At 40.3% G+C, this 25,608-nt stretch overlaps 1 protein-coding gene across 4 annotated transcripts in view; it reads right to left on the bottom strand.

The window, feature by feature from the left end:
- Positions 1 to 21,702, bottom strand: part of IGF1 (insulin like growth factor 1) — a 76,654-nt gene extending 54,952 nt beyond the window's left edge. The window contains exons 1-2 of one of the 4 annotated variants that reach the window (XM_010962804.3): positions 21,357 to 21,702; positions 16,580 to 16,736 (exon numbers count right to left, since the gene is read on the bottom strand). In XM_010962804.3, the coding sequence (XP_010961106.1) occupies positions 16,580 to 16,736; positions 21,357 to 21,419 (220 nt within the window). In that variant the 5' untranslated portion in view covers positions 21,420 to 21,702. Of the gene's footprint in view, positions 1 to 16,579; positions 16,737 to 19,513; positions 19,861 to 21,356 lie in introns of those variants that run through there. The other 3 variants (XM_010962805.3, XM_010962803.3, XM_010962806.3) reach the window with 3 other exon arrangements.
- Between the last annotated feature and the right edge of the window lie 3,906 nt (positions 21,703 to 25,608).

Genomic DNA, 25,608 nt, shown 5'->3' with positions numbered 1-25,608 from the left:
CCTACTTGAGAATGCCTAAAAATCCACAGGGGCCTTCCGACTCAGCCATGTCTGCATTTCTAATGAGTTACTGCCTTCTTATGGGTACACACAACTAACCTAGGCCTGGAAGGCCAAAGAAAAATGGATGATTTATTCCACACAAACACTGGCTGTACCGTCCGTGTACAGGGGAGTAAGTGGGACCTTACAGAGATTAATAAAATAGCCCTCACCTTTGAGGAGCTTCTAGTCAGCCGGATGGTTATAAAGCATGAACACTCAATTAAAAAACACAATATAGGATAGATTATATGTGTTGTAAGAGGACTATTATTGCTATTCAGAGGTAGAAGGTTTTACAGAGGAGGTGACATTTGAGAGAAGAACAGAAGGAAAGCCCAGAAAAATAAAATGTGTGGTAGTTAAGTCATCTAGGTTGGATGTTGGACTATGTAGGGGGCATTTGTAAATGCCTATCAGAGCCAAGCAAGTCATATGAAGGAGTGAAGAGGGCCACAGTAAGGTAATACAGAGTGGTAGGGACTTTGGTAAAGCAGGAAGCACGTGCCAATTTAGAGGGAAGAGTCATCTAGTAAATACTGACAGATAATTCAAAGTTTTATGAAAACATTATATTCGCCAAACAGAATACTTCTGAAGATTGGATACCACTTACATACTGTCAGTTTGTCAGCTTTGCTGTAGGGAAACATTAGTTAGACATTAGAAACAAAACATTACAGACAAAAACACAATTGGAAAGTTAGATAGAGGCCTTGTATAAAATGCTTTACTGTCAAACTGGGGAGTTTGGATTCAATTTACTTAGCCACAGACGATCACTGGAAATTGTTTAGAAGAGGGATAAAGTGATTAGGACCGCGCTTTAGAAAGATTAATCTCATGGGTGGGATGGCTGGTGTCAAAGCGATATTGGACACAGAACCATCATTGAGGAAGCTGTTGCAATAGTTTTGGTGAGTGATGAGGAGGACCTAAAACAGTGATAGGAATGGAAGGAGGGACACGTGTAATCTTCCAGTGAATTGGTAACAGCTGTTCTGGATCTTGGTGCAAAACAAACTACAATGCTGCAACTCACTTTTGTCTGAAGAGTTGGGTTTGATGGTCTCCACTGTCCTAAACACTCTGAGTGATTGCATAACTTGTCCATTGCTCTGGCTGGGAAACTGGCCTTTCTTGCTTTACAATCACTGGCCAAAAACTCCACTTGCTCTTGAAGAAATATCTCTTTGATGATATTTAAATTATTGAATATTCAGTTTTTCAGATTTGGGTTCTTCCCTCACTAGGAGGACTTCATTTTCTTTTAAATTCTACCTGAGCTGTACCTTTGCTATGTTTGAGGAGAGCTATGGAGTTCCTTAAAGAGGAGGTTTGCATCTCATTCATATGTATCAGCAGTGGCTAGCCTAGTGTCTGGGTGATAGTGCCAAAGGCAATAAATGAGTGTTGAATTGAATAAAAGAGATATGGTTAGTGTCCAAAGAGATCTTGCATATCTGGGACAGGAGAGGCATGGATCAATGTATACTAAGGCCAGATGGGAATGTAGAGGAATAAAGCAAGCCTGTAAGGCACTGTGGTGAGCTGAGGGGCACATACCCCACCTAAAAGGCTAGAGCCAATAGCTGCCACTCAGGAATGCCAGCCAGCAATGTTACATCACCCACTTTTTCAAAAGAATCTGTTCATCTTTGTTTTTATTTAAAATCTCTTGATTTTAAAATTTCAAATTAAAAAAAAATTCATTGAGTGGCCCAAACAAAACATGTCCATAGGCTAGATTCAGTGGGTTGAGATTAGGATCTGGCACCATTTTGTCACATCTGCTCAAGACTATTTACTCCATGAGGGTAGGGGCTGTGCTTTACCCAGTCCTTTCACTGTTAGTGTTCTGCTAACCAGAAGGTACTCATGGAATGGTGTGGACTGCAAAAATATAAGGGAGAATTATTCCTATCTGAGTCAAGCTTGGGGTTGTCTGACTGATATTTAATGGGTCCTCATACACTATTATCAAACCTCTTTGAAGGCATGGCTACATCCTCCCTTGGGTATTGCTTAGCACATAGCATGTGGCCAGCCAGCAATGCTATAATCAAATTAATTAGTGCTATGATTTTACTTGTATACAGTTTACTGAAGCACTGAGCAAAAGTAATGAAAGAAGAATGCTAATAAAGAAATATACATTAAGCTCCACATCTAGTTGGATTTCTTAATGGATTTTAAAGATTTCCAGAAAACAGTAGTAAATGTTAGTTTTGGAAAGGTCTTAGAAATTATCTTGTCAACATTCTTTCAATAGGTAGAGTGCCAAAGAGTCAGGGATATTAAAATGTATTAAAATGCTGTGGATTAAGTCTAAACAAATTCAATATATAATTGTGACCTAAGTCTAATACCAACTTATCCTAGATTGAATATAATCAAGAGGTGCCAGGTACTTAAAGTTTAAGAAAAATGTTTGTGAAAAAAAATATGAAAATATCTACAACTTATTCCCCACCACCCCAACCCCTGCCTGCCACCAGAGAATTGTGAAAATAGATCACAAGAGTCCCATTTCAGAAGTGGAATGTCTTGGTTCATCTTAATATTATTGTTCCAGTGGAAACCCATGGGACTTGGGTTAGAGACCCATGGGACTAATCACCAAATTTACCAAGTTATTTAGTGAAAGAGCTCTAAGTAAGTCCAAGATTCCCTAACTCCCCAATTCAAATCCCTGCTTCTTCCTAGTGTCATTCAAGGATTGGAAGTTACCAGCTGGCCTTCTCTCACTCTTAACTACCCTGCTGTGGGAAAATGTCTTTCTGAGGAAGTCATGTCCTTTAGATGACCAGAACTTCATTAATGGGCTCAGGCTAGGGAAACTGCCGAGTTCCAGAATGGGTCTAGTGAAGGCTATCAACTGGGGAACCAGCTGGTCCCTTTGTAAAGCAGATTTAAAGTTTACGCATCACCTTCCAGTATGTGACAGAAACCCACTTCTTAGTTTAAAACCATTTCTCTTAAATCCCAAGAGGAATCCTAATAGAACTGATCAACTCAGAATTATGAGAAATAATATTAGAACCTGGCTGAACATGACAAAGAAAGCAATCTGATATGAATACAACACACAATTCTCCACTCAATGCAATCAGAAATATTTTTTTTTTAAAGGACTCTTGTTTGGCTATTCTTGAAAAATGTAACTATTGAAAAAGAAACTGGCAAGATCTTAAGGACTGGATCTAAGTTCCTGGCCCCAGTGATGGGTTTGGAAACTGCAGCCACAGCAATTAGGGGTTCCAATTTCCAGTTCACAGAAGGTCAGGCCATGGGGTTATGCTTGGAGCAGCTCTATACTTCCTCTGAGGAAGGCTCCACCAACTTGAGAGAATCGGGGCTTGATACTGTTGAATCAGCATATATATTGCTAATGACCACAAGCAGGTTTGGCCCCAACACTGTTTTTCAAATCTTTAGTGAAAGTTTAGCTCTATTTTGTATTTTCTCTCTTAAAAGATGAGAGGTACCAGTCAACAGGTACCTGCTATTTCCTGTGATTTCCTAGACCAGGACTCTTCAAATGCCCTAATGTGCATACAAATTCCCTGGGTATCTGGTTAAAATGCAGATTTTATTTTAGTTAGTCAGGAGTAGGGCCCCTGATTCTGCATTTCTAACAAGCTCTCAGGCTGCTTTGAGTAGCAAGTATTTAGATCTGTCTTCACACTAACTAATCTCTATTTTTACTACATGACATTGATGCCTGCCTCTTGTAACAATTTGTTAAACTAGATCTTCCCATTATTAATAAGAGATTATTTCTTGCCACAAAACATTTTCCCTGGCCTTTAGTAAAATCTGGTTTCTTCTAAGAGATAGACTTCTCTGTTTATTACTGCTATTTTGTGGGGGGGGGGGCATTGGAATCATTTCTATTGATTGAAACCACTTACCCACTAAATGACTGTAAAAAACTAAGTGATCAGTGCCTACTTCAGAACCAGCCAGAAGTAAGTCCTTCTGCATCTTTAACTTACATATGATGGTGTTTTTGTGCAATGTTATTGAACCCTAATCCGGTTTCTCTGGTTAGGGAGATCTCCATAACTGCATGCAAAGCACTAGTAGTCTACAGAAATGCCAGCCAGATTTAGGTACTAACACCTCTTACAAGTCTTGTGAGTCACATGACTTAGGGCACACAGACTGTCTATCTTAAAGTAGCTCTGAAATGATACCTACTATATGAGTAGTATGCCACTGATCTTCTCAGAATCTATCCTCAAATATCTGTTTCATATTGAGAGGCAAGAATTAGAGAAGAAGGAATCTTTGCAGAGCCAAAAACATCTCTACACCAAATTGAAAGAGTGGAATTATAAGGTGAATGCAATTAGCTGGCAGTGGTGTCTATGCCGAAAACATAATCGTCCCTTTAATAGGGAACATTTGCTGTGCTTGACAAACTCACAGTGAAATGGTTGGATCCATAGGAAGGAACATGCTGAAAATGGTTTCAATATGATCCTGTTTTTTCACTCAATAGCCATTGATTGAGGGTGTCCAGCCAAAAACAATGAGAAAATGAGCCAACAATAGTCTTACCTTTGACCATATTAGATATAGTTGCAGCTGAAGTTTGTTACATGTTTCAGGAATAACAAAGCATCCGTATGGAACAAATATTTGGCAATATGGCAGCTGATGAAACCAGGAAAAATTAGACAAATTATCAAACGCTCACTCCCAAATTACTCAAAAAAGAAATTAGATCCATTTTCAGTAGCTTTGCTTTCAAATTTCTTCATTCCATGAGTCACCACTACCTTCTGCCAAACTAAATATGTCTATGAACGGCTGGAAACTTTAATGGAAAGAAACATAAAACTCAAAATACGTAGGAAAATTTAAGCTTCTTCATGGAAGACCTTCATGGAAGACTAGCAAGTCAGGAATGTTTAGAAACAGAAATAATGCATTGACAATACCTTTTGTTTTGGGTAGTTTCTGAGCTAACAAGCAATACAAGATGCATCAACCAGTCAACCAGCTGACATGCCTTTAAACTAAAATGACCTTTAAAAAGGAATTAGCTCTTTCCTTTTTGTTTGTTTGTTTGTTTTGTTTTGTTTTAAGCCTCCAAACCATCAAACTGCTAGAGTCTATGAAGATTCACTGTCCTACAGTCAGGTTGATTAGATTTGGGATAAGGACACTTGATGTTATTATCCAATGGGTGACAGAAATTGGGAAATTTTTCTTATGCGTAGTTAAGGCTTAAATATTCAAAGAGTATTCTGATGCATGACACCAGAAGAATATGACATAGCAGTTCACTTGGACTTTATGGACTGTGGTTGCCAGTGCTACTTTCATATGAGTTTATCAAGGTTAAATTTAAAGTGTCTGACTATGCAAAGAACCCTAGACAGAGAGTGAGGTGACTGAGTTGCGGTCCTGGCTTTCCTACCAGCATGCTTTGTAACCTCATGTACGTCATGGTTTTTTTTCTGGACCTTGCTTCCCTCATCTGGGAATGAGAACACTGGACCAGACTGCTCTATATGGTTATTTCTAGCTCTCCAATTCTTCAATTACACTTTGGCAAATAGAAACCACTTGTTTCTCTGAGGGCTGATGCTCTAGTTGTTATACCTACCTTGGAACTTATTTGCTAGGGATGTATCACTTGTTTTGTACTTTCCCTTGACTACCACCTCTCCTTTTAGTGTGAATGCTTTAGATGAAATAAGGTAGAGGAATTGATTGGAAGTTCTGTTCTCAAAATCATTGTCATAGGTGGCATCTACTTGTGCGGCCTTCTATGGTAGCTCTTGAAAACTCTCTGTTGACTAGAATTAGCTTACTGTTGATATAGGAGAAGTTTTCACTGTGGCCACAGTGAGAATTTTTTCTTCTATACCTTCAGTCTCAGATCCAACAATGGTAGTGGTAGCAAATGGAAAGTCATGGGGTATACCCTGGGGACTGGTAGAAGGAAATCGCTTTTGGAATGCCTTTTTAAACGTCAGGTCAAGGAGTTTTATTAAGTGCCCAACACTGGATGCTGTGGAGGACAGAAACAACTTTTAAAATTTAGTCTCTTTTTTTCTGAAAGAGCTCAAAATAGGGAGGATGAAAATTCATGGCAACAATAGCCAGTATTTGATTGTGGGTTCAAAAGTTTCTTTTCTATGTCAACTGTTGTGTCTCTGGGAGCTGTTGGATGTGAGGCCTCTGAGATCTTTGAACCACATGGTCACTGGTCTATATGGTGATAAAACTTACAATTCTGATTTCATCAAAGCCATGCTCAAAACCAAAAAAATTCAGTTCCCCTAAATCAAGCTGTGATAAGGAAGCAGTTTAGATGGGCAATCTGAGAGTACAAAGAAATTCTGATTAGTGAGTAATTCCTTCTGCTGAACACTGCTTTTTGAGGCTAAGCAAAAATCATTAATAGCTGACTTGGAAGAATGAAAATCTTTTGCTTACACTGATACCTCAGTGACTACCTAACCACTATGTGTAAACTAACTCTTTAAGCAAGCTCAGTGTGGTAAAGTGATAGATCTCATCTTTTTTCTGCTTCCTCCAATGAGGACATAAATAGTAATACTGAATGAGCATTCTGAAGATCCATTAATTGACTCCTGGATGGTCTAAAAGCAAAGTGATAGGTGAATAGGAGATACCAACATGCTTTTCTTTGTAATTGATAGGGTTGAGAAGATACACTGCCAAATTAAATTTTCTAGATTATAATTATTGCAGAACATTGAACTAATGGTTCAATATCATTAAAGATTAAAGTCTAGCCACTGAACTAATTTGTGGATGGTGATTAGAGGGACAACACAGAATATTCAATTCAATCCATTAATAGGTGACGTATTTGGATTTCCAAATATGTTTCCAAAGACCTTCTATAGTTGAGCCTTAAAAAAAACTCTGAGGTATAATATACTTATTCCTATTTTACTAATGAGGAATGGAAGACCCAAGGAAATTAAGTGACTTCTCCAAGGTCATAGAGCTGTTAAGTAAGGGAGCTGGGTGAGGCCAAATCGTGGAATTTCTGATTTTCAGAGTAATAAATACTGCACTGATCTCGTTCTGCTTTCTGGTAGAGCTGTTTACGGGCAATAGAAGGGCTGTGATGATACTCAGCCAGGAAAGACACAAGAATGGAGAAGAAACACTGTGGCCCCTCTCTCTGAGCCAGCGCTTTTCCACTTGTGAGGAATTGAGAGCTTATTTATTACATGATAAAGAAGGGAACGACCACAAATATTGGGGTCAAAGATGATCAGCTTCTCTGTCCATCTAAAACTATCAATATTGTAAATCAACTATACTTCAATTAAAAAAAGGTAGCCAGCTTCTTTTCCATGTGCTCCAGGTGGTCACAATCACACAGTTTTGCTCTATATCATTTCTGCCTTCCCTGACTACTGTTACAAAAATAAATGAGTTCTATAGCTTTTAAATGAAAGGGAGGGCCTGCGAACACATTTTTGATAGCCTATAGAAAGAGCTTTTTATTTTCAGAGAGAAGCTTTCAAAACCACAGTAACTCTTCTCATTGCTAACTCTGGGCAATGGACTGTAGACTCCATTAACCAGTGACTGATCTCTAGCTGGTGTGTCACTTTCACTCATAGCTTTCCCAGCTCTCTAGTTACTTTTCTTCTGGAGCCATCTCTAGTCCAGTAGTTCTCAATGAGGGGGTGATTCTGTACTGCCCCCAACCTGGAGACATTGAGCAATGTCTGGAGACGTTTTTGATTGTCACAACTGGGAGGAGGGTCCTACTGGCATCTAGAATGTAGAAGCCAGATATAGTGCTAAACATTCCACAATGCACAGTGCCCCTCTCCCCAGACAAAAACTTATCTGTCCTAAAATGTCAATAGTGCTGTGGTTGAGAAATCCTGTTGCCAATGGCGCTGCTGGGGGAGGGAGTAGGAGAATAAAGTAGAATTTTAAAACATGTCACTTGGTCTCATAAAAGGGCTAGGGCTGGGACAGGGAGGAAGGAAAAGGGAGGCGGTTGAAATGTACATGTCCCCAGATCAGCTGAATCCAGAATTCCATCCCTTGGTGCTCTTTTCCCCAGTTTCATAGATAATCAGGAGTTGGTTGCTTGTGGGTTGGCTCAGTACAGACTTTCTTCATCATTTGCCTCTGATGAAAGACCCATTTCATCAGGGTAAATGGCACAAGTAGTACCATCTTCCCAGCAATATTCACAGAATTGACTCTATGACTAACACATTTTCAAAGTTTAAAAGACCCCTCCAACAGCCTTTCTAGTACCTCATAAAGATCACAGAAGAAAATCTGAAGAGATTCATAGAGTATTTGCTTGGAAATCTGCAAAAAAATCAGGTGTAAATTTCTTTTGGCTTGGGGCCGCCAGAGAAATCTCCAGAAAAGAAACCCATCCAACAACTCTTCAGGCTGTTTCAGATTTTCCAGGAGCACAGCTTTGCTAAGTCATTCCAAAGCAGTTCTACCCAAGTTGACATTGGAGAGAGTGACCAAAGAGTCAGAATAATATAATATACAATAATAGTCTAAATCATGACCTGAAGTGGACTTGGAATGCCCGAAGCACATTGAAAGGCCTTGTGCATTGTATAGGAAATAGACAGGGAATCCTTTTAGTTTGTGCAGATTTCTATAGCAAGGGAACAGACATGTCAACTTCAGTCCCAGGTGAGTTTATTGGAATGAGAGTGCCACCAAGATCTATGTTCACTTGGGTGAGCTTGATAGGAGGCCTCTCCTGGTCATTTAAATTTACCAGGTGGCGTAGACACTGGCCTGGTCCATTGCAGCTAAAGGCTGAAAACCGCGTTGGAATCAGGAAACAGAATCAAAACTATTTCCTTCTACTTCCGCCGTTAATTGGCAGCATGACCTTGAACATGTCACTTCCTTTTGAGTTTCACTCTTGATATTGACTAGATTATTTTTCAAAGGCTTCCAAGCTTACAGAAATCTTCAATTTTATTTCCTTTGAAAAATTAAGTAGTTTTATTAGAGAGATGTATACTTCATCAAGAATCAGATTCTTGGATGTCTTCACTGGGGCTTCAGCATACCTTTTTGGGGGGAGTAGGGGAGGAGGGAGGAAACCCTTATCCCTGCAGAACACCAGAGCATTTAATGCAAAAGGTTTTAATTTAAAAGACTGTGTGGTCTCTGCTGGTTGCACAACTTCTCTCTGTGTCCATGCTGCTGCTGATCAAATATTGCAAAGCCATTAATTACCTTCAGACAAATGCAGAGGGCCACGTGCAAAAGTTCTGGCCAACTGCAAAAAGCAATATGCCAGATGTAAAGTTAAGTGAAGGGTTTTTCTTGGTATTTAAGGTTCAGTGAAAAAGTAAGAGGGGCAGCTATGCCAAGAATGAAAAGCCAGAGCTTGCCAAGTGCTTCTTTAAGTGGCTTTAGCCAATGTGAGACTAAACAATGCATTAAATAGGCATACAACTTACTGCAGTTAAGGAATTACATGTCAAATAACAGCTCTTCGCTATGTTTTAAACATGATCTCGCATATAGATAAAGACAAATGAAATGCTGTGTTGTCATCTCCTTAGTCTAACAGCTAATAAGGCCTCAGGATTTGAACTTTCCAGGCAACCAAAAGTAATTCTTTGTGATGTAAGAGCTTGCTGGTGTTTCACAGAGATGTATAGGATGGAACTCTGCCAGGGCAGCAGCTCAGTGCAAAATCATTTTTTGCCACCATGGTTGTCAAAGACTCTGGCTGCATAAAAGAGCAAAGGCTTTGTAGCCTATTATTGAGAACAATGAGAAATCTCCTTGGGAGAGATCTTGTGCCTGTTTGCAGTGTGTCTGATTCTGTGGTATGGGCTGTGAAATCAGAAGAAAGTCTGTTAGAGGGATGAGGTTGGCTCTTTACAGAGGCCTTGAGGAATGCTGGCATGGTACATGATGTCTGGACAAGGTACATGGAGGCCCAGAGGATCTGGGAAATACCAACACTTTCTTCTGGATCCAAAATGGAGATATGAGCCTACCAGCCACTGAAGATCCAAGACATTCCAATACCAATGGTCTTCAAGCAACTGGTTGTGGGACACCGGTATGGGTGGAAGCCTTGTATCCAAACCCTTCGCTGTTCCCATAGCTCCTTTCATGGTCAGGTTGGGGAAGACTCTCCTGCCTGGCCCACTCTATGGCTTATGGTGCCTTGTGACCACCTCTCCTTTACCACCTCTCTTATAGCACCCAGAGAAAGATCCTTGGTCCAAATAAATAGCCCTCCTTCAGTAGGTCTTTGAGAAAAACCAACAGAACTAGCAGTTGCTAGAAATGAAACACTTGAGGTTTGCTAGCAGAGGAAGAAGAAAACTTGGAGTTGGCCAGAGGAGGGGTCCTGAAGATCATACCACATATCCCTGTGCTCACAGGTAAGCTACAGTGTCCTCTCTGAGTGGGGTCCAGTCTGTGAAGACCCTTGAACAGCCGCAGCATCTAATTAAAGAAGCTTTTCTTGTGTACCCTGAGGAAATGCTGTTAGTATTTCCTAAGTTTTTCTGGATGGTAAGATGTAGGGTCATTACCTGGATATCTTCCTCATATTTCCTCTCAAAGAAGAGTTCACCCAGGGGTCCCTGCTCCTGATCTCTAAGAAGAGGCCTGGGATTTTGGAAGCATCCCCCTATGCCACAACACTTCGGACCTTTAAACAATATCAGTGGCCAGGTGAATGTGCTTCTAGGAGACAAGAGACCTTGACTTTGGTTTTGGATCCATCAAGTGAGGTAAGTCACAAAATCTCAATCTCATATTTCTCATTTGTCCAATGAAGCAATAATTCTTGCCTTCTAAGATTGGGGTAAAGAGAACTGATACAACTGGATTTTGAAAAAGTGAATATACTAGTCAAATATAAACCATTCTTTGTGCTACGACTTTGTGATATGACTATGTACCTGTTACTACTAGCAGCAGGTTTTATCAGCTGCCGTTATGGAGTAAAAATGTGTGTAATGAGCTGCTCAGATACTTTTACCTGTGCAATAGACTCTGCAACTGATCCTGGAAGAGAATAAATAAGTAAAACCGCGAATGTGCTTACAATGCTTACGATGTGTCCGGCAGTATTCTAATTTAATATGGTCTAATATATTAACCAGTTTGATGAAGTAGGCCCCATTTTACAGATGAGGAAATTGAGGAACAAAGAGATTAAATGACTTGCTCAATGCTACCCACCAAGTAAGTTGCAGAGCTAGGATTCAAATCATTTATTCTTGGCAATAGAGACCATACTTGGTCTTGAATTATTCCCTCTCCTGTTTCTTGTAATTATCCATCAGGGAGAAGATGGTCTCAGAGAGCATTATAATATCAGAAAAATGCAAATTATTTTCTAAATTTGCACAGAAATGATAACTTTCTTAGCGGTCCTTTCTGTTGCCCAGACTGGACCTCTTGGGCATATTTAAAGAGTAGCAGCAAGCGCTTGGGGTCAATATAAAATCTCACTGTTTTTCTTGAAGAATATCTGTGACCTATTAGCTTAGTGATGGCCAAGGCCAAGGTCAAATCCCACATGTGCCAATTGATTTCAAAGAGAAAAGCTTTTCCAAAGCCAGTGACTGTACCTCTAACTTTGACCAGCTGTCATGCAAATGCATGGCTGGCAGCCTAAGGGATATCAAGCCAAGAAATGCAAATGGTTTAGTTCAAATCCAGCCCCACTCAAAGCAATGCTAATGGTGGATGAGTGCATCTTTGTCCCCAACTGCATTCTCTTGGAAAGGCAGTATCAACAGGCTAGGAAAAGGCTTTTAGTCAAGGTTTAGAAGTCTATAGATTCGAATTTGTCCCCTCTAATTTAAAAAAGGGCAGCTAAAAACTGACCTACTTACTTTTCCTCACTTCCAAGAGAGTGAGAAAACGTAAAGATGAGAACTGTCAGCTGGTCCTTCCTAGCAAAGAAAAGTGACAATCTGTTTTCACAAGGCGTGTGCTCCTTTGGCCAGATAACCTGCATGTATTTGGTCATGTCTGAGCTTCTATTCCATCCCTGAGGGGTTGGAACCCACCTTAAAAGAAAATAAAACAAAGAAGCTGAGGCTCCTCTTTCTTTAAGTAAGTGGGATCTCCTATCTTTGGGGATGAACAGACACTATGTAAAGAAGATAAAGGAGACTAAATGTTCTTTGGTCACTATTTAAATCAAGGGTTCTCCTTTCTTGAATAGCACCAAATCCTTGTTAATTACAACCTAGACTATGAGTCTGTTAAAGTTAGAAGAGGTCATTTACTTTCACAAAATCCTCTTGTTTTATAGACAAGGACATTTTGGCCCAGGAAGCTTAAATGCCTGCCAAAGTCATATAGCTAATGAATGACAGGTCTGGGAGCAGTTTTCTGAACACTATATTTCAACTGAAGGAAGCTTGAGTTAACAATAATAACCTCGATCTAGGAAGGTTGTGGCAATCCATAACAATGAAATTCATTGCAAAGTTTCACTTAAACTCTTTATAAAACAGTATGTTTTAACACATGAAGAATGCCATTCATTTATTCAGACCTGTTCTTAATAACTATGCATTGGAAGTATGTTTTACAAAAGCTATAAATCTGAAATAGCCAAAAGGGTATCCAACTTTCCTTTCTAATTGATTTACTTCTCCTTTTTCCCAGACCGCTGAGGTAAAGCATATACAGTTTATTTAAGGGACTGTTTATAGACTCTTAAAACTAAAAAGGACCCCAGAAACTCACTTTCTTTTGGTTGCTCTTAATTGAAACCATCCAAGGTAGTTGGTTGTCCATCAATTTTTTAAGTATCTCCAAGGAGAGAAATTCCACAAGCCTCTAAAGCGCATGTTAAAACGGTCAATCACCATGGCTGTCAAGAATTATATCTATGGCAGGCTTAACTTCTCCTGTTTCACTTGAAGCTCTTTTCCTCTTGCTTGGTTCCACGCAAAGTGAAGTTACAACAAGCTGCCCTCTGTGAGGGCTCTGTCAGGCTGGTAAGATAATAGCTAGTTCTTTTCCAATGTGCCACCTCCATTATGCCACCATTTTTCTTCCTGAACTATGAGGGTCCGAGACTGGTTGATGCACTCTCTTACTACGATACATAGGGAAGAATCAGTACTTAGTTCTATCTTCGCAACTTCCATTTCATAAAATGTCTGGGGAAGCTCATAAATTATAGAGGAACTATTCCACTTATGCTGGGAAGATGTTCACAAAACAGATAATCTAGAAGGTGGCTTCCCCTGTGCTGTAGTGGAACTTGGCTTGTAAAGAAATATGAGCTGATTTACAACATTGGGTCAATCTATACAAAATAAGCCTTACCAAAAATATTATTCAAAACAGTTCTGTCTCTAATAGGGTTAACAAAGTCTCTCGGTTAAATATTCTGGCCCAACAAAGAAGATAGATATGGAGGCAATTTTCTTTGAGATGTCTGAGTTTCAAACTAAGATCAGAAACCACCTCCACTATTAAAAAATACCCATACATTGAAAATGAATTTGGAGCAGCTTAAAATAAAACACACAGCCACAATAAAACTTTGAAAATAAGGGTAAAATGATAATGAGTCAATTGATAGGGGATAGAGGTGGGGAAGACTCTTTTCCTCTAAAAAGTATTTCAAAGGCTGTAAATACTTAGAGCTGACTTCTCCATACACAGTAAATCTCAGGGGACAAAAAGGAAACGCAATAAAATTTGTTGACAGCAGTTAATGCCTGTAAGAATAATTGGCTCAGACACAAAACAGACCATCAATGTAGCTTGGGGAGGACAAGAACGCAGCCTCTAAGTCATTGTTAGTATACACTGTATTCAGTTGGAAAGAAGATAAAGTTTTATCAAATAGCCGGGTAAATATGAGATGAGAATTGTCCAAAGTATCTGACAAACCTAATTCTTGATGATTCTGAAGACTAAGATCAAACAAGTAATGCCTTTCCATTCAATTGGATTCATTTCAAGTCAATCCTGTCAGTCCAACAATCAGATATGAGCTGAGGCTGTATCAGCCAGGCACTGAGCCAGATACTGGCATGCAGTGGTAAATAAATACGGATCTTGGTATCAGGGAGTCCACTGAGAGGGTAGATTCTGGTTAGGAGATTTCAAAAATGGGACAAAATATTCAGGAAAAGCATAAATGACCATAATCTGTTCTTCCATGATTATTTTTCTCTTATGACACTTGATGATACTTACATATGTTTTGTTTGTTTGTTTTTTGTTTTTTGTTTTTATCTCCCAACTAGGCTGTGAGTTCCTCAAAGGAAAAGTTAATCTCTTGGTATCTCATTCATGCCTAGTACAGTGTCTTACACATAGCAGATGCTTCATCAGTGTTTTGAATTAAAGAGTTTAAAGGGGCTAATTTATCTTGGGCAAAAGGGTGGTCCAGTTGATAGCAAGTTAACAATAATACTTTTATGCATAAGGGTTTATGTCAGACAAAGAATTTACAATAAGTCATGAAGTTCTGAAACGCAGAACTTATGATATATAGACTCTTAATAATAATAATAATAATACACAGTTTATAAAACCAACTTCTACCCAGAGTTACACTCTAAACATCAAGCATTGCCATAATTAACCTTCCCCTTTGAAGTTACTAAAATAGAATTAAAAAGCATTTGCTAAAATCTGATTATTGAAGTAACAGAATGTATTTCAAAAGTGCATTTAAATTGGTTTCTGTCATAGCTGTACAATACTCTTAACTATCTGTGTGAATATATATAAGATAATATGTTTACTTGAGACCAAATTATTTCTTTCCATTCTCAGTTTTTGTCACCTAATGCAAACATCACAGAAAGTTATAGAAAGATTCAGTTTCCATGCACTGTGCATGGAAATCCTGGAGCATGTCATGTTGGACATCACAATTCAACCTGGCACATAACAGAAGACACTGGGGGGCTTGGCAATCACCTAGTGAAGTGGATAAAAGGAAATGGCACAAATGGATTATCAAGGCAGAAAAAGTCCTCTTGGGCATAGTAAGTGAGAACCACTTATTCATTTTTTAAAATGTGGACCAGTAGCTGCAAAGTAAAGAATAGTGACAACCCATCATTGGGTGATGCTGATGTGACACATTTGCTTTCTGCAAGATATTTTGAAGGTAAAAGTCTGCTATTTGAAAAGCATTCACCCAGTGAACTCGCTCATCTGCACGGCAACAGAGAACTGGATAGAATTGCTTTATTGCCAGAAAAATAAATGAATTCACTCAATTAAAGCACAGGCTGGAAACAGAGAGTAGGAATTTATCCATTCAAAGAGTAGAAAGCACTTCTCATTCTCCGTCTCTAGTTGTTGAAAAGCTGTTTGTCGCCAAATCTCCAAGTACAGATCATCAACCTGCCTATCAGCCTCTTCCTTCCCGTTCTTCCTACCCATCCCAGCCTGCTACACACAGACCCCTCCCCTGAGTCTCTCTTTCACACACACACACACACACACACACACACACACACACACCCCTTGCTGGAAAGATGATGAGAGAGACTTGAAGCACGTGAGTCATCACAGTAGCTATTCAAAGCCTAGTGGGTAGCTGAGGTGAGCTGTCTACACTTGAGAGATATGAACCTCTAAGAATGATTCATCGTCCTGAGGACCTGAGCGTCAGTTCCCTGGAACTCTCTAAAATTTCAAAGAATTATACAGAATAAGCATCTGGCTTTCCATCTTTCAGTGTCCTGTAATATACAAGGAGACAGATGCCTCTGAGGTAGGTTCTTTAAGTGATCTATTCCCTCAGGCAGCATTGACTCTTGTTTGTGTTTATTATTTATTTGCAAGCATGGACTTGGCTGTCTACTTTTTATTGACTGTTGACTTTTTAATCACCTGAGACCTACTTATGGGCTAAGTGACCTTGCACTTGTCAGAAACCCTTTTCCAAATGGAGACATCACTGGAGAGCCCCAGAGAAGAGCAACGTCAAAAGAAGGCAGTAACAAAAAATCAAGGTCAATTTGCATGGAGGGCAAATTAATACAGCATTTCAGTTTCCATTTAGAGAGAGCCTGTGTATTTGCAAACGTGCCTTTCAGCAAAGTTCACCTGTCTGTTCATGGTAATTTCATATCACATGGAGACATCTGGGATGTGCCTCTAAAATTCTTTTGCCAATTCCACCTTCCTAGTTTCCTCCAAATTACCTAGCACTTAAAACAGGCCTACATGTTTGCATATGTTTATCCATGCACCCACAGATCTCGGGAAAAAACCTCAATCCCCCAGGGCCATTTTGTCCCATCTTTTCACTGGAAGGAATGGAATAGTGAGGGTTGAGCAGAATAGTTGCTGGAAAACTCAGCGGGAAGACAAACTGCTAAGGAGGAAAATTCCATCCTAAATGCAAAAGCTGCCACAGCCCCGCTGAAACACTAGGCTCACTTTGAGGTGAGGAATCTCAGAGGCTGAGGACGACTGCCAGCCACGGGCAGTCATTCCGTTCTTCACACACTGCCTGCGGTTGTAAATCCACAGAGCAGTGAGAGGGAGGACTACTTACTGAAATAAAAGCCCCTGTCTCCGCACACGAACTGAAGAGCATCCACCAACTCAGCCCCGCAGAGCGTCTCAGGTCCAGCCGTGGCAGAGCTGGTGAAGGTGAGCAAGCACAGGGCCAAGTAGAAGAGATGCGAGGAGGACGTGACGTGCATCTTTACCTGCCAAAGAAGCAGAAGGAGAGTCACACTTCCTCCTGGGTCCTTGCCAGGGGGTTGAGGGTAAGGCAGGAGTGCCTTTGCCCCCAGCTTTCCAATACTGCCAATCAGAACTGCCCGCTCAGAAGTGCAACAGGAGGTGTGAGTGACCACAGGGCGGTGTGGACTGAGCATGTCTTGGCATCAAGCAACCTGAGTTTAATCCTCCTGCTACTGTGCAACCTTGAGAAGTCCTCCCTGAACCCCCTTCTTTATGGGTTCCTCTTACAACTCAGTGAGGTAAAATATCCAGAAACATTTACTATGGAAGCAAAAGATGCTGTTATTGCAATGGGATCGCACACCATTCAGAGATCCTAGTAAACCTTTGGAACTATCAAAGGTTAAATTGTGCTCATTTCAGATTTGGGGCCAAATATGTTTTATTAATTTAAATTCTCTGAAGACTGGCCATCCACAGATGGCATGTGCATTCATTATTGACCAGAATACTAAATTAACCAGAACATCATTCCCCCCATGCTGATTAAAGAGAATTCACTGTGACTGAAAAAGAACTTGTGAAAATACTATATATCATTATAGTTTTTTTTTCTTTTCACTTTTGAGAGAGACAGAGACAGAGATAAAAACAGAGACAGAGAGAAACAGAGGCAGAGAAAGACAAAGAGACAGAGATTTCTTACCTGGGGGATACCAGCAGTTAACAATTACAAGTGGATATAAAAACCAGAAACAGGAAAAAATGTGAGGATTTAGGAATGAAATTGCTTATGCTAAGTAAACCCCACTCCTTCTGCATTCTAAACCTCCATGTGTTAAGCTCAATATCAGATCAACACATGTGTAGACAGTGCCTTCCATGAATAGGGCACTGGGCTCAAAACCTGGAAAAGCCTTTTTAAAAATTTTATTATTATTATTATTATTATTATTATTATTATTATTATTATTATTATTATTATTTTTGTCACAGGAATTTTGATTTCATCTCTTGGAGGGACTTACATGTCACTGTATCCATTTTACAGCACGGACCCCTGCTTGGCCTGACTTAGCCAATGATAGACAGCCAAATGGCAGCACTGCCAGAAGCAGGATTCCTGTGGCTCAAGTCTCCATCTTCACTCTCAGCAGTAGAAACAATGCAGAGGTGATCATTAAGTTTTTCCATATTGCTACTTGTGGCACAAGGATGTGGTTTCTTCCAGGAAGCCTCCTAAGGTGAGTAGCTTCACCCCTGTCAGATGCATTTACTTTTCAGCAGCATTGGCAGAGTCAGTGACAGGATGTTAAGTGAGGGACCCAATCAAAAGGTCATGGAGTTAAGCTGAAAGCTATCATTATGAAAAGAGGCTTTTCTGAACCTCCCAGTAGTGGCAGGTCCATTCAGCCCCATCACTTTTGGAGAAACAGACTCAGTCACTTATTTTCTGACCACCTTCCTTGCCCTCCATGAACTCTTAACTTAATGGCTTTCTACATCAGTGGCAAAATTTGCTCCATCATTTTAATTAAGATTTCCATTTTTGTGGCCAGACTCTCGGCTCAGCAATTGGGAAAAAACTCCTAACCCCCAGACTCCTGTTAACACAATGTAAATATTTAGTTAATGCTTGTAAAACAGTTGAAGATGAAAAGCATCCTCTATTTGCAAATCATCATAAATAATGAACATAAAATAGAAGAGGAGGTAAAAGCCCAATTGAACATTTCTTCCATTTTCTTGATAGGACCTCTTTGTGGAAACCCTCCACCCCCACGCAGCCAAAGCCACTGGGACTGCTAGAAACAAGTTATCATCCAATTCTCATTTTTCCTAATTATAAAATAATCAGTGGGAGTGTTCTCTTTCAATATTTCCAGTGGAAACCTCCGCAAATCCAACCCAACTGGACTTTACTGCCCTTCTCAAAAGCAAGAACTAATAATTGATCTTACAGAACATACACCACACTCTGGCAATGGGCCAGTTCTAGAATGAATGTTATTCTGCCAATCCTATTACTCCATCCCTCTCTTCTCTGCTGTGTTTATAGTGATGCTGAAGGCCAAGCACCTGCAACTGTAGATGCTTCAAGTTCTTCAGTTCTCATGAAATTCACGGAAAAAGGTATTCAATTTATAGCTTTAGTGAATTAAGAACATCACTAGGTATCAAGGTTATATTTTTAATAGTTAGTTCTTTTGTATAACAGATTTAAATCCAGCAACACATATAAATCTCTAGCATTTAAGATTTAAGGTTTATTTTTTTACAGATTTTCCCTTTCCTTTTTTTTTTTTGCTGAGTTATGTTCTCAGATAAATATCAGCACTTATAGTTCTAGGACAAGATAGAACCTCTAGTGCATTTTCCTTTCATTCAGGGAACAGTCCAGTACACCCACAGAGAACCAGAGAATTTATCACATTATGTTCCCCCCCAAAAAGAAAACAATAAGGAACTTGCTTAGGAGTTAAAAGTTTGAAAAAAAGTGTCCCCATATGTTCATCATTTCCTTGGCCTTTTTATTTTGCCAAACACAAAAGAAACGAAGAGAGAGAAAGGAAAGATTTGAGAGAGAGAAAGGAAGGAAGGACCAGACAGAGAAGAAAAAAAAGGAAAAAAAAAAAAAAAGCAGAGCATGCTTTTCTCAAAAATCATTCACAAATCCAGAATTGAAAATACCTTTCTTTTTGTCTTAAATAAATGGAATATCAATTGATTCCAGATGTCTGGGCTACAATAAAAAATGCCCAGCAAAATTTGAGGGCAATAGTCATAAGAAAATACTCACTGTAGGTGTAACCATTTTTGTTTGTTCCAGATCTTTTACAGCAGGTCAGGGTGGGTATTATGAGACTGATGTGAATAGAAAACTGAGGACTTAAAAACATGTGCTGCTTTGTGGGTGGGGTTTGTGAAAGCATCTAGTTACATTTGGACACCCGGGCAGGTATGCTATGAGCCTGGGTAAACTGCCTTTTGTCCATTCAGACAATGAGCAAATTGCACAGCTGGGATTTGAGTCAATCTTTTCCTCCCAATCAAGCCACCAATTTCCATTGTGTGCCTATTGTAGCCTCCCTGAACAGTGACCCAAGCTCCAGTCCTCTCCCTTGCCCTCTTCCCTCTGACTCAAACACTTGGAAACATCTTGAGACTGAGAGTACAATCAGCTTACAAGTTCTGCCTGGCAGACACTTTTATTCATTGAGTTACACTGAAAGACCACGTAGCTCCCTCGAACCACTTCCTGCTCCAAGTACAGGAAAAAGCAACAACTTAATGGCTAGCTCTACTTCTGAAAAGTTCAGCATACACAGCATGTAAAGTTCATTTGGAGTTTTCCAAATGTGTAATTAATGCAGAGATAACACTCCACAGCCTCTTTTAGGATCATCTAAGCAGGGAGACAAAACCCTCAGCTGTCAGACCACATAGCACATATGTCTATTGACTTCATTCCTTTTAAAAGCAAGGTAGCCTGTGTGCATTCCAACATCTCAAGGGCAGCAGAATCAGGTGCCTGACAAGGATGTATCCTTAACTCTTAAGCCACTTACTTGACTAAGAAAAGTCCCAGTGGTGGAGTATTTGAAAGCAGCAAATGAGTACCGCGTACTTAGTGGTAGGGACGGTTTATGAATTGAGCCCTCAGGCAATTGCATCGGGGAGCCAGTGACAGCGGCTTAAAAGTGCTTGCAAATTGGAAAAACACAAGTCTTGAAGGATATAATTTTGCTGAGAATGGAAACTTGAACTAGGGCCAGTGATTGGAAACGAGAAGTCAGTGCATTGACAACGCCAGCCAAATTTACCTAAAGAGACTTTACAACACCGAGTATAAAATCAGAGTTTTACAGCACGAAACCCCAAGTCCAAACTTCACCCATGAGAGTCCTCCTCAAAAGAAAAAACTTGGAATAGCTGTTGCTAGAAAGTTTCCGCTTTCCATATACAGTATGCATTTGTTTAAATTATATGAATATGCAAGGTCAGTAAGAGTTCTTAAGGAGTTTTTTTTCAGAAGAGCAAATTAAACTTCACTCTAACTTTGACTCTCTGGGCATAAATGTAGAGAGTTCCGGGACCTTAGCTCCAAAGATCCTATTTAAAAGCTTTAAAATCACTTAAAATGTAACTCTTTGTATGTGGCATGCCTTGTAATAAAAGCCCTGACAAGTTACACACACACACACACACACACACACACACACACACACACACACACACACACACACACACACTCCTACACACACACGAACATGGTCTTAAAAATAAAACATCTGCACCTGCAAAAAAAATCCAAAAGTTCATATCCATGCTCTATAGCCCTTAACCATAGACAGGATTTAAAGGAATCTTCTATAATGACACCACTGAAGCCCTGCAGAAGTGGAGGATTTAGCATAAGTACCTTGCAATAGTTTCTACTCATACAGATATCTGTGCAAAGGCATTTATCTCCCGGAGCTATTTTTTCAGATCCCACAGAATTGCATATTCAGCAATTTATAAATAACTCTCAGTGCCGAAACAATGAAAATTCTAAAGTGAAGAACATTTCTAGGCAGAAGCAAACAGTACACAATTTAAAGAAAATTCCCCAATGACTTCAAAGAGTAAGAAATATTTACCTTCAAGAAATCACAAAAGCAGCACTTAAATAATTGGGTTGGAAGACTGCTGATTTTTCCCATTGCTTCTGAAGTGCAAAGTCTGGAAATGAATTGGTTAGCAGGAATAATGAGGCAAAAAGAAATCCAGAGAGATGGGAGATGTTGAGAGCAATGTCACATTTCAATTTTGAGGACTTTATTCCATTGCGCAGGCTCTATCTGCTCTGAATTTAGCAGTGACAGTGAGATTTAGCAAACAGAAGAGGGATTTAGAGAAAATCCTCACATTTATCTACAAAACACAGACACTGTAGACAGGAAACAGCTGGGGGAACGCTTGCCTTCTCTCTCTCTCCCTCTTCTGGCAAAGTTATCGAGTAAGGACTTTTTTGGGCATGGTGACAAATAACATCATACCTTTGCATTTTAAAACTAGAGCACAGAAGCATTTTTTTTCCCTTAAAAGAATGTGTGTTAGTGACAGGGTGAGCAGACATTAAAATACTGGGGCTGCTCTCTGATTAACTCTACTGGGCAAGAAGACACATCTGCTAATACACCTTACCGGTATGAGAGGAATATACGTGGAGGATGGGTGAGCAATTTTACATTCTAGAGCAAAAGCAAAATTAAAAGAAAAAAAAAGAAATGAAGAAAAGACCATGCCAAGCACACCCTACAATTTTAACCCTCAAATGACTGGGCTGAACTAGATTGGAAGACAGCGCTGGGGTGACCCCTCGCCGCAGTTGCCAACTGAGGGGAATGATCTCATTTCCTTGAACCTGGAAGGGGGCAGGCAGCTTTGCAGTCTGCTCCCTTTAGGACACTGTCTCCTGCTTTTTGCCCACGACAGGGCAAAGATTTTGCTGAGCTGTAAAGCTAACTGAAAAAATAAAGTCGAATCTTTTTTTTCCCTTCCTATACTCAGCTGCCTATCACCCCTCAGGGGAAGGGCACCTGAGGGGCAAATGATTTTCCCGTTGTTCATATTTTCTGCATAACTTGAACCCGTGTGTGTGTGCATGTGTGTGTGTGAGTGTGCCTTCTTTCTCCAATTTTTGTGTATTCTAAATAACACCAGCTGGCTAGCAATACCCTCTCAAGGGTTATGATGTCATTCAAATCTCTCAACTGGATGAGTGGCCGGCAACATAGTCCAAGCCAGCTGTTTTGCTATTTATAATGTATACTTGCCTTTGCCATTGAAAATCAAGTTCTAATCTTTTGTCAATACAGTTTGTACCAATTTCTCTTTGGTTTTGCGAAGTAGGAGATAAGAAAGCGGATTATGAAAGAAGGTTGCAAAAGCCCAGGTCAGACATACCACTTTACCTAGATGTCTATCTAGTCACAGTTTCCCAGGGATGGTGGAAATAACCTGGACCTTGCATGTTCTCTGTCATGATTCTCAGGGGACCTGGTGATACTGACGCATCAACCGAAAACACAGGTCTCCTGGAAAGCCTAGCCCGGGTCTTTGCACTGTCCTATAGCCAGAAAGTCGTTTGCAGAGGTGAGTGCCCTCGAAGGAAAACCTGATTGGTTTTGAAAGGGGGTTGAGTTTGCTCAAGTCTTTTCTGTGGTTAATAACTTGTGGCAATGTTTACCTTCCAGAAAGACAATTAGACACCTGGAGTTATGCCATTTCAATGATGCACTATGTTTAGCATCATTTAATGAGTACCTACTAAGTGCCCAATTACACATATCATGGTCAAGGCCCCACAGGGACTTTCAGCTAAGTGGCAGTGACAAAGAGGAAAACGCCACTCTCAGGTGGTTGGTATGTGCTCTTTGAAAACTGTGAAAAGTGCACACTGGCAGGGAATAACAAATTCTCTGGAAAGACAAGGAAGTGAACCCCTTTTGAGAATTCAGATTCGGGGAGGAGGGCTGTGTCATGAGAGGCTTTGGGGTAAAAGGTTGGGAAGTTTCAGGGGATGTAATTTTACCTGAAGATGTTACCAATATGCATCATCAAGAGGTGGCCTGGAAGGCATCTGCAGGTGAGTGGGCAATTCCTGTACTTCAAGAATAATCCAAGACTTCCTTTAATGAGCTCCGCTTCATACACTTAGCTTATGACTTGATTTACCAAAAATCTGTTTTTTCCTGCACCTTTTGCAGATCATGCCCTTTGTGGAAAAAAAAAAAAAGTCCAACTTCCTTTCATGGGCATTGATGATATAGATTGTACTGAACCAAAGAACTGCCCCTATCTCACAGGTGGAAAGATCTGTCATTTCCACATGCACAGTCAGGTACCAGCTGAGTCTTGGCTCTCAGTGCCCTGCTCCACCACCCAGCACCTTCACAGGGGGAGGCCACAACTTTCCCATTGCAGTTTTCACATTTTTAATCATTCCAAGAAGTGCTAGAAGCTCACTGCACTTCTCCAAGGCCGTGCCCCAGTCTGATGTACTGTTGTGGCAAATAGTGAGCACCTGGGGATTAGGAGCTCCTGATCCCCAACCGCTTCAAGTGAAAGGCTGCTTTGGGAGACAGGACACATACCATTCCATCAGACACTGTGCTCCTGTGACAGCGACACATGGACTCACAGTCTCTTGGTTTTATAACCCCAATTACCCTTAAAGGATAATTGGGTTTTAATTTATGTCCCAGTTTTTATGTCACAATCAAAGAAAACTGAAATTTCAGTGAGTCGTAATTATCATCAGCTGTGCTGTGGAAACATTCCGATGTGAGCTCTCAGTTTCCAATAGGGAAAGCAATTTCCTGAAGTGATTATTGTATACTTCAATGTGGAGAATGGTCTATATTTCTGGGTAGGGTGAGCCAGCAACAGAGCAGGGCAATAATTCCTAGGGAAATGGCCATTTTCTTTGCTAATTCCAGGAGTCAACATGAAAGCCAAAGGGCAATAAATGTGCCACATGATGACTTTTTAATGACCAAATCCAGCACCTGTTTAGGAGAAAAAGATGAATGCACCTATTACTAGAGGGTCCAAGATGGTAGTAAATCTAATCCCCAGGAAAGGCTCAGGTCAAGAAGCCCCACTGGAGAGAAACACACAGGGTCATTCTAAAATTACTGAATGATTATGTGGTCTCCTGCCTGGAACAATCTGACAGTTAGGTATGGGAACTGTACACCACCAAAATAGCAAGGATGTGCTCATCATGAGAACATCCACTCCTGGAAATGCAGAGATTCACAGTTTCACCTTCTGCATGTGTAATGCCTGTGGGATATAAATAACTCTCCCCCAAAGCCTGCTTCTTGAGTAGCGTATTTGCATAAAGCTGTAGTCTCAGAAGACTTCTGACACCTTTTTTTTAAAAAAAAAAAAGTTTTTCGTCTCCTTTAAGAGCGGGTTGACTGAGATTCACAAAAGCAGGGGCCAAAGCCCTGTCCCCCTCCCCCACTCTTTTTGCTCAAGCCAGGTTCCCAGCTTCCCCTTGTCAAATGCAGAGTTGCCCATTCAAAAGGTAATTTCATATCTGCATACAATGGGGCGTGCTTACAAGTTATTTCATTAATGTCTTTGCTGACTCTCAAGAAAAGCTCAGGATAGTTATTTAGAGGTAAGAGGACTTTGTTACCAAATAAAGGGTGAGGTTGAAGGTTTTGGGGCCACCCATCAGGTACAAACCTTGGGGTAAACTACTGGACATGTTTCTTGGATTGTGGTTTGTGGGGAAGGTTGGTCTGGGAACGTATTCTCCAATGTTTGAGATCAAGATCTTGTCGATTAAGAATGTAAAACTCAGAGGAAAAGGCTGAGCCTCAAAAATATAACATGCTGCTGAACAAGGAGACCAATGTCAGCTCCAAAAGATCTGCTCAGAAGCAGCTCTGTTATCCCACAGAAAGATCTTTAGCTCAAAGGAACTGCTTTAAATCCTTAGAGGAGCATTTTCCCCACAGCTAGGGAAAACAGTAATAGGGAGAAGAAATCCTCCCACTAAAGAAATCAATGCTTTCTTTTCAACATCAAACTTGGATCTTATTTCTTCTAAAATGTCAAAAGGGCAAATGCTGAGAACAGTCAGAAGCAAAACTTTTGTGGTTTTGGGAGAAAAAGAATTCTTCGTAATGGCTGACGAAGAGTCACTGCGTGGGGCGAGAATGGCTTGGTGGAGTGAGAGAACCTGAGGGCTCACCACAATTGCCCCAAGATGAATAGAAAGTGAGGAAAGGAGACACCAATTCCAAATTTAGGGGCAAGTACCCAGAGAGAACCTTCTTTTGGAATCGAGAAATGCGCGCGCCCTCTAGTGGGCTGCGGGGAAACTGCCAC

The sequence above is a fragment of the Camelus bactrianus genome, chromosome 12, assembly GCF_048773025.1.
Source record: "Camelus bactrianus isolate YW-2024 breed Bactrian camel chromosome 12, ASM4877302v1, whole genome shotgun sequence".
Taxonomy (NCBI): Eukaryota; Metazoa; Chordata; class Mammalia; order Artiodactyla; family Camelidae; genus Camelus; species Camelus bactrianus.
This window is presented reverse-complemented; position numbering and strand designations above follow the sequence as displayed.